Raw genomic sequence first — 8,247 nt, 5'->3', positions numbered from 1 at the left:
TCATCATATGGGCTTGGGCTTTGAGATCATCAGACCAGTTGCTTTTGGTGGTACCAAAAATCAGGCTGAAGCTCAGAGGAGATCGAGTGTTTTCAGTCAAAGGCCCTAAGCTCTGGAACAATCTGCCCATCAACATTCGACAGGCCACCTCAGTCTCCACTTTTAAAACTCTCCTAAAATCACACCTATACTCACATATACTGATATTTAACACAGGGCGATCAGATTTAGATTTAGAATTTTATTGATTCTGTTTCTGTTTATGCTTTTGTAATTATTCCTATTCAACACAAGGCCATCAGATCTGATTTACTATTTCATTGTTTCTGACTGAGTTTATGCTTTTTGTTATTAGTCCTTGACTTTTGACAAAAGGTGATCTGATTTACTATTTCATTGTTTCTAATTATGTTTTCTGTTTTATATTTTTATTCCATGTGCTGTAAATATATCTTGTTACTTTTTATTTGATGTTGTGATATTTTTGTTAAGCACTTTGGTAACAGTTTCTGTTTTAAATGTGCTCTATAAATAAATCTGACTTGACTTGACTTGATATGTCTTTACTCAAACTACCCTAAGTCTAATGTTATAATTCTTCATTACTTGCCAAGTCTGTTCTTCCATTTTCATTATCCCTATTGGTGAGTAAAAATGTGAAGAAACTAAGTATACATTGTAAGAAGTCTTGTTATGTGCAGTATACAGTATGATGGCTGTGTAACATTCATTGTGTTCTTCTATAATTAGAATGTACTGGATTGAAGGTTGAGGAAGTTCCAGGATAATTGCAGTGTGAGCATGGAGTGAGTAATATTGCCATGGAGTAACACTCCTGTTTTTTCTGGTGGTGGTTTGTTTTTAAGAGTGATGTTAATACTGTACAAGAGCTTTGTGTTGTTCATCTGCATCAAACACAACTATTACACATGAAAGTGTCACAAGCACATCCTGATATCGTGGTCATGCAGTCAGAGAGTGCATAACATGACACTGTGTGCCATTATTGTTGGGTCATTGCTACATAGATTTTATTAGGTTGTATATAAAATATATCTTAGACATTTTAAAGTTGAAATATTCTTTATAAATATTTTTTACATGACCAACTAATCTATGGGCACCTGCTGGAAATCATATATATTTTCTGTAGTATCAGATAGGTAAATAAGTGACAATGTGAAGTTATTTTCCTACAGTTGTCTGTCTCAGTAAATCATAGCAACACTAGGTGGATTTGTAAATGTCTGACATGGATTTAGGAAAGCAAAGAAACCGTTGACGTTAAAGTAAAGGTGTTTGAGAGGGAGAATCAAACACCAGCAGCATTTCAGGCCATTGGATTCTGAACTGCTCTCTAAATAAAATAAACTTAAGACTAATGAGAGAATCTCATTATCAAGTGAGGTTTAAAGAGTTAACAAAAGCAACCTGACTGCTCTCCATTTTGTATTTGCCACAGTAGCTCAACCTGGAAGAGCAGCCATGGTGTGGAAGAGCTTCTAGCCACAACATTAACTCAGATCCTTCTGGAAATGGAGTGTCATTGCTTGCATACATTACGTCTGTATCCAGCTTCATAATAATACTTTAACAAACTTCTGTCTGACCTACCCCCGCATAGCCTCCTTGTTATTGATGAAGCGGAAGTGAGCAGGTTCACAGATGAAACCAGCTGAGTAGCAGGCTTCCACACAGGACTGGCCCTCCTGAGACACGAGCAACCTAAGGGAGCTGAGAGGAGGCCAGGCAGTGGGAGCTGTCACGTTGGATGTCCAGCCGAGGGCTGTAGATGTGGGAAGCGGCACAAACAAAGGTCCAGTCATCTTGCGGCCAGTTGCAGATCCTTGTCTGGAGAAGTTGGTTGGAATGAAAGGAGACTCTGGCACACAGAAATCCTGCAGAAGGGTACATATATGTAGTTTCAGCAGAGGTTTTACTGTGGTACAAGGAGAGCATCACTTAGTGAGTCGTTTGTTTTTGTTGCAAGCAGAATTAAACAGATTTGTCCTAACAGCACATTTTCTTTATCCAGTTATGATCATCTTGATTTACGACTTGCATTTTACCACCCTATATCATATTACATAAATTCATATCACAAGACAACACAAGCACGGGGAGGTGGGCATCAGTAACAGTTTCAGACCTCGGCAAAAGACACCCTCAGGCAGGGTATTGATTCTAATAGGATTTTTCTACTAAATAGGTTCAGGGTTAGTATTTTTGCTTGAAATATTTGAAATATTTGATATTAATATTTGTCCCAACTCAACAAACATGAAGGTATCCACAGCACACACTTTTATTAGGTGCAACTGTTCTTTTCCATTTTCAGCGGTGAATAAAAGAGATTAAATTTGTATAGAAATGCACTTGCACATTCACATATTTTATACAACCACTTCGCTCTCTTCACAGTTATGGGGAGGGCTATGGTGGCTATCTTCAGGAGTCAACAAATGAGAGGTAAGGCACACCCTGAACAGGTTATTGGTCCAACATAAGGTTGCATATGATCTTTTTCCTTGGACTCAACTTAGCCCGACTTTGATCGACCTGATGTGGCTTCAGGGTCTTTCCATTGTGTGACCCCACCTGCTTCCAGCACAGTTCTTAGGATCCACTCAAAAGTGAGGGTACAAGAATGCAGTAGTTGAGCTGAAGATTTGACATCAACAGACCACAGCGTTTGCTTTCAAAAAATTCACATTATATCCATTAAATGTAACATAACATAACATGTAACCCAACACTGTGGCACTATGAGGAGGTGCAGATATTTCTGATGATGTAAGCTGACAGCAGAATTCAGAATGTGCTAGACCGAATGGCCTCGATTTATGGGTTCCAAATACCACCTGGTTTTAGAAACCGTGGAAGATAGTATGTTTACGGCTATAACACACGGAACATGGCTGAACTCATCTGCTCTCTGAAGCTAAGCAGGGTCGGGAATGGTTAGCTGTACTTGGATGGGAGACCACCTGGGAATATCAGGTGCTGTACGCTCTGAAGCGCCGCTGTAGTGTAGAGGTAGGTCAACCGACTTGGGACCAGACAGTTGTAGGTTCAACTTCCCGCCATACCTACATGTTGTGGTGTCCTTGAGCAAGACACCTAATCCCTAACGGCTCCCTGGGCGCTCACATAGCTGCCCGCTGTTCCACCTGGGTGTATCTTACGTGTGATGGGTTTTGTAAATGCAGAGACTAATTTCATCATTATACAGGAACATACAATGATGACAACACATAACACTTGATCTTTATGTGCTTTTACTTTATTTCATTTATTTGCTAATTGCTGTGTTGTGCATGGTTTCAATAAAAATACCATTGCAAAAGTTTCAGAAGGCCACACAATGAGAATCCCACCCACATCGAGGTGAAGTGAAGATTCGACGAGTCTGCTGCTTCCTTAGATGGAGAACTTTACTAATTATCCTGATGCATGCTCAATAATCCAGGTAGAAAAATCTAAAAAAAGTTAAATCTGGTCCTCTGGACATTCAAAAAAACCCAAAACAAAGCAAATCAACAAAAAAATGTAGAAACGTTTTGTCTCTCGTCCGAGAGACTTCTTCAGTCTGAGGTGCTGTATTCAGCTCAGTCTCTTAAATAGCACCTTCTCAGAGTGGATCAACCAGTTTTGCTGCTGACAACCAAAACCAGCTGATCACATGCTCAAGAAGGACCATCAGCCTAACAATGGATCATTAGCACACTGATGGCTGTTTACTATTCACAGAGGGCTGGGTGATACTAGCAATCACAGCATTGTAAGAGGGGGACAATTGAACACGTAGGCCTCCACCCCTGTTTAACGATGGACGGTTTCTTTTTACAAAGATGGCCTCCTTTACTCCTCTCTCAAACCATCGTTCCTCTTTATCCAGGATGTGCACATCTTCATCCCTGAAAGAGTGACCGCTGGCCTGGAGATGAGTGTAGACCGCAGAGTCCTGGCCTGATGATGTTGATCTTCTGTGCTGGGCCATCCTTTCGGCCAGTGGCTGTTTTGTTTCCCCGATGTAAGACTGATCACAGCCCTCCTGACACTGAACAGCATACACAACATTACTCTGTTTGTGCCGGGGGACTGGATATTTGGGATGAACCAGTCTTTGCCGTAATGTATTTTGGGGTTTAAAAGCCACTGGGACGTTATGTTTAGAAAATAAACGTCTCAGTTTCTCTGATACTCCCTCAACATATGGAATGACCACTGGTCTGGGTCTGGGTTCTTCCTTTTCACCTGTTGGCTGACTGGAGTCCTGTTTGGGTTTCTTCTCTGCTTTTAGGAAGGCCCAGTTAGGATATCCACATTGCTCTAGAGCCTGTCTTGTGTGGGATTTCTCCTTCTGCCTGGCTCCTGAGCTAGTGGGGATGCTGTCTGCTCTGTGATACAGAGTCCTGATGACTCCTAACTTGTGCTCCAAAGGGTGATGGGAGTCAAACTGCAAATACTGGTCTGTGTGGGTGGGTTTGCGGTACACCTCAGTTTGCAAATGTCCTCTATCAGAGACTGAGACCTCACAGTCCAAGAAAGCCAACTTGCCATTTTTTTCATCTTCTCGTGTGAACTTGATGTATTTATCCATAGAGTTGATGTGGTCAGTAAAATGTTTCAGGGACACCACCAAGTCATTGGTTCAGGTATGTTGACAACACCTGGGTTAAAATTAAATCTCAGGAAGTCCAACATTTTACTTGAATGTCCAGAGAACCAGATTTAACTTTTTTAGATAAACTTTACTAATTGTTTTTTCTATGTTTGTGAATGTTTCTGCTGTGAATTGGCACTATATAAATAAACTGAATTAAAATGAATCGAGGTGACACACATGTTATATTGAAAACTACCAAAACGTTGTATACATAAGTATGTTTTAGCACTATGGGAGGAAACTGGGGTAAAGTATTAAAAAAATGGAGAAAAGATAAAATCTCCATGCAGGATGGCTCCAGGTGAAATTTCAATACAGGACCTATCCTGATGTATGCTCAATAATCCAGGTAGAAAAATCCAAAAAAGTTCAATCTGGTCCTCTGGCCATTAAAAAAAATAAAAAAATAATACAAAGCAAAAAACAATGTAATGTAAACATTTTTTTGCTTTTTTTTTTTGAATGTCCAGAGGACCAGATTGAACTTTTTTTGAATACAGGACCTACTTGCTGTGAGGCAGCAGTAGTACTTGTTGTAATTTTACATTCATTCATATTCTGATCAGTGAAGATGTATACTTTTTATATTTTCAGACTAATGCAGCAGCAGGTGTTGTAAGTAACCAATTTCCACCAAAAGGTACAAGAATCTGTCAGATCTGAGGAAACATGCTTGTTTGTGCAGCAAATAAAGGCATATCTGAGCATTAGAGGTCAAGACAGTCTACAACGTGTACAAACAGACGCATTCATTAAAACATGCTTCAGTGGCAGAGACCAGTGAACCACAACAATAAGCCTCATTTGTAGATGAGACAAAATTTCACAAAATTATGTCACTATTAACAACTGACTGGTTCCCCCTCGACATCTAATATGAACAAAAATGTAAGTGAAATGTATCCATTCTTGCATTCTGTGTCCATACCAGATGTTGGGCTGTAGTGAACAAAAACTGTTAGGATTCTCCTGTCTGACTGTAAAAAAAGGGAAGAAATTATCCTCTATTATCATAATTATCATCATCCTCCACTTCTAGTTGCTCAACCCTCCTCATTAGTGTCAGAGGACTCTTTGCTTTGGAGCCAGAGAGCAGAAATGTGGCTCATTATGAGAGTAAGCATGTATATCACTTTGAGCTAATGTACGTGGAGTTCACCAAATAAATTACGCTGTATCTGAGAGTGGAATCATGAAGCACAGCAGGTCGATGGAGTGCTTCTGAAAAGCCTAAATGTATGAGGTAATGGCCTAAAAAGGAGATAATTTTTTACATCTCTGCTTTGTTTAGTGCTTTGTACGTGCAGTGATGTGGACTTACCTGATTCTGTACGTAGGCATGTCCTCTCTCCAGCATCCCTTCACAAGTGTACTCATAAGGCAGGAAAGACTCGACCTGAAAATCCCAAACAAAAGCAGGAGAATGTTCTATTATCGCTGTAACATCTTGCTTACAGTAAAGCACACACTTGTTTTGTGTTTTCATTCTTTGTTCATGACAATTTCAATAAATTGCTTCTTTTTCTTGATAACACCAGCAGATAAACATATTAACTGTCAGCCTTTGTGAAACCCAAATACAATGTGTCAGTGATTAGCAACTCATTAAGCTTTATTTGCATACCAATAGACAATTACCTGCTATCATGTGTGAGTTTTATAACTAAATATCACTTTTGATTGGCCTAATTAGCCATTTTCTTGGAAGACTGTAAAGTATCTGATACCAACAGAAGGGAAGAGTAAGTTTAATAATAAGGTTTTAAGCAACTGCGATTCAAAACTAACATGAACCTGTGATCATGTTGAAGCTACACAATATATTCCAGTCCTTAGATATGAAGATACATTGGTCTCAAACAGATTCACAAAAGTGCACAATATTTGTATATGAGCAAGATTCAAACATGCATGGACAGTTTTTTAAATGTGCACATCTTTTCCTGCACAGGTATAAAAATGCTACACATACAAACTGATGCACTTGTACAAATTGCCTGCTCCAAATGTATCGGTCAACATGAGCACACAGATCAGCTGGCCTGTGTGAGAGACTTTCTCCATGCTCCTGATTTACAAATGAAATGTTGCACTCAAAATTGGTGGAGCTGGGACATCTAGGTCATACCAGATTTACTGGGTTATGGATGTAAATAAACAATATGTCTGAAATAAACTTCCTAAAGTGTGTAGGTTATTATTCTAGGAAAAACTCCCTGAAATATGTCTAAAGATATGTACTGTATGTCTCATATGGATAACTTCTGTTCCTTATTATTTAAGATGTTGAATGGTATGAACTAGTTTAACCCTACTGGCAACAAAGTTTGCCTTTATTTTGTCTACATGTATGTTTAGCTCATACTTACTCCACAGGATGTACATGCATGGCCCCAATATTAGGCCCCTGTCCACTTGTTGAGGCTAAGGTGTTGCTATCTTGACATTTTTCCTGGAGTGTTTTTGCAAACTGGGAAAACCTCCTTAAGTGTCAAGGCAATCATGATGCTCCTAGTTGCTTAGAACTTTAATTTCTGGACTATAAACTATAAGCTGCTACTTTTTGTGGAAATGTTCTAGAATTGTGCCGCTCAAGGTGGCTGCATGTTGGAGCAGCTCTGTTACTTTCATTCTGACATTTTGCTTTTGGAAACTTTAATTCCTCCTTTTCTGGATGTAAATCACATTTTTTGTACGATGGTTTCCTCTGGTATCGGATGCTGTGCAGCTGGATGCATTTTTACTGAAACTTTTTTAGTTTAAGACATTTGTTATGATGCGTAACCATGGCAACAAGGCAGTTTTCCACAACCAACAGTAGCTGATTAACATCTCAAAAGCTCAAATAATATCTCAACTACAGCCCCAAATCTCAAATGAGCTGAAAAGGATGTTCTGCGGATGCATTCTCATCTACCTACCAGCTGTGCTTGAGTGCCTGATCACTGAGATCCTGGAACTAGCAGGAAACATGGGTCATGACAGCGGAAGGACAGGATCGTCCCTCAGCACCTACAGTTGGCTGTCCGCAGTGACGAGGAGCTTGGCAGACTGCTGGGAGGAGTGGCCATCGCTCTAGGAGGAGTTCTGCCCGGCATTCGGGCGGTCCTACAGCCCGGGGGAATCAAGAGGCCAGCCGAGTCTGGAAGGATGGATCGGACAGCATCTGCAGCCAGTTTCTTAGGACCCACTGTGGGATGGACCTTTACAAGAGATCCTTCCTGTTTACAGCCATCAGCATCTATAACATTTCTTAATGAAATGTGGATAATGAGTTACAACAACAAATAATTTCCCTTTGGGATTAATAAAATATTTTTGAATTTGACATTTTTTTACTTGCTTTGAACCTGGCAGCTTTTACAATGCTGCAGCTGCATGGAATTTTTTTTTTTTTTTGACGGGCTAACGAGCTTCATTCCGCCAAAACTTTTAGCCTCCTCACACCTGGGCGGTCACATAGCTGTCCAATACATGTCTCTTTTGGGGGGTGGGTCCTCGTGACTCAATAAATCCAGGTTAAAAAAAATCTGACCAGTAAAATTACCGAACAGGTCACAGTGTGTGTGTGTTGGGGG

The 8,247-nt window shown here is 40.0% G+C and overlaps 1 protein-coding gene across 1 annotated transcript in view; it reads right to left on the bottom strand.

Annotated features, from left to right (window-relative positions):
* The window catches only part of LOC119422495 (alpha-1,6-mannosylglycoprotein 6-beta-N-acetylglucosaminyltransferase B), a 249,262-nt gene that overhangs the window by 4,326 nt on the left and 236,689 nt on the right, over nucleotides 1-8,247 (bottom strand). Inside the window, exons 15-16 of the mRNA XM_037689870.1 lie at nucleotides 5,991-6,065; nucleotides 1,615-1,898 (exon numbers count right to left, since the gene is read on the bottom strand). Of these exons, the coding sequence (XP_037545798.1) occupies nucleotides 1,615-1,898; nucleotides 5,991-6,065 (359 nt within the window). The remainder of the gene's footprint in view (nucleotides 1-1,614; nucleotides 1,899-5,990; nucleotides 6,066-8,247) is intronic.

The sequence above is a fragment of the Nematolebias whitei genome, chromosome 16 (genome assembly GCF_014905685.2).
Source record: "Nematolebias whitei isolate Nwh7 chromosome 16, NemWhi1, whole genome shotgun sequence".
NCBI classification, from domain to species: Eukaryota; Metazoa; Chordata; class Actinopteri; order Cyprinodontiformes; family Rivulidae; genus Nematolebias; species Nematolebias whitei.
The sequence above is the reverse complement of the archived record's forward strand: the minus strand, read 5'-3'. Positions and strand labels throughout refer to the sequence as shown.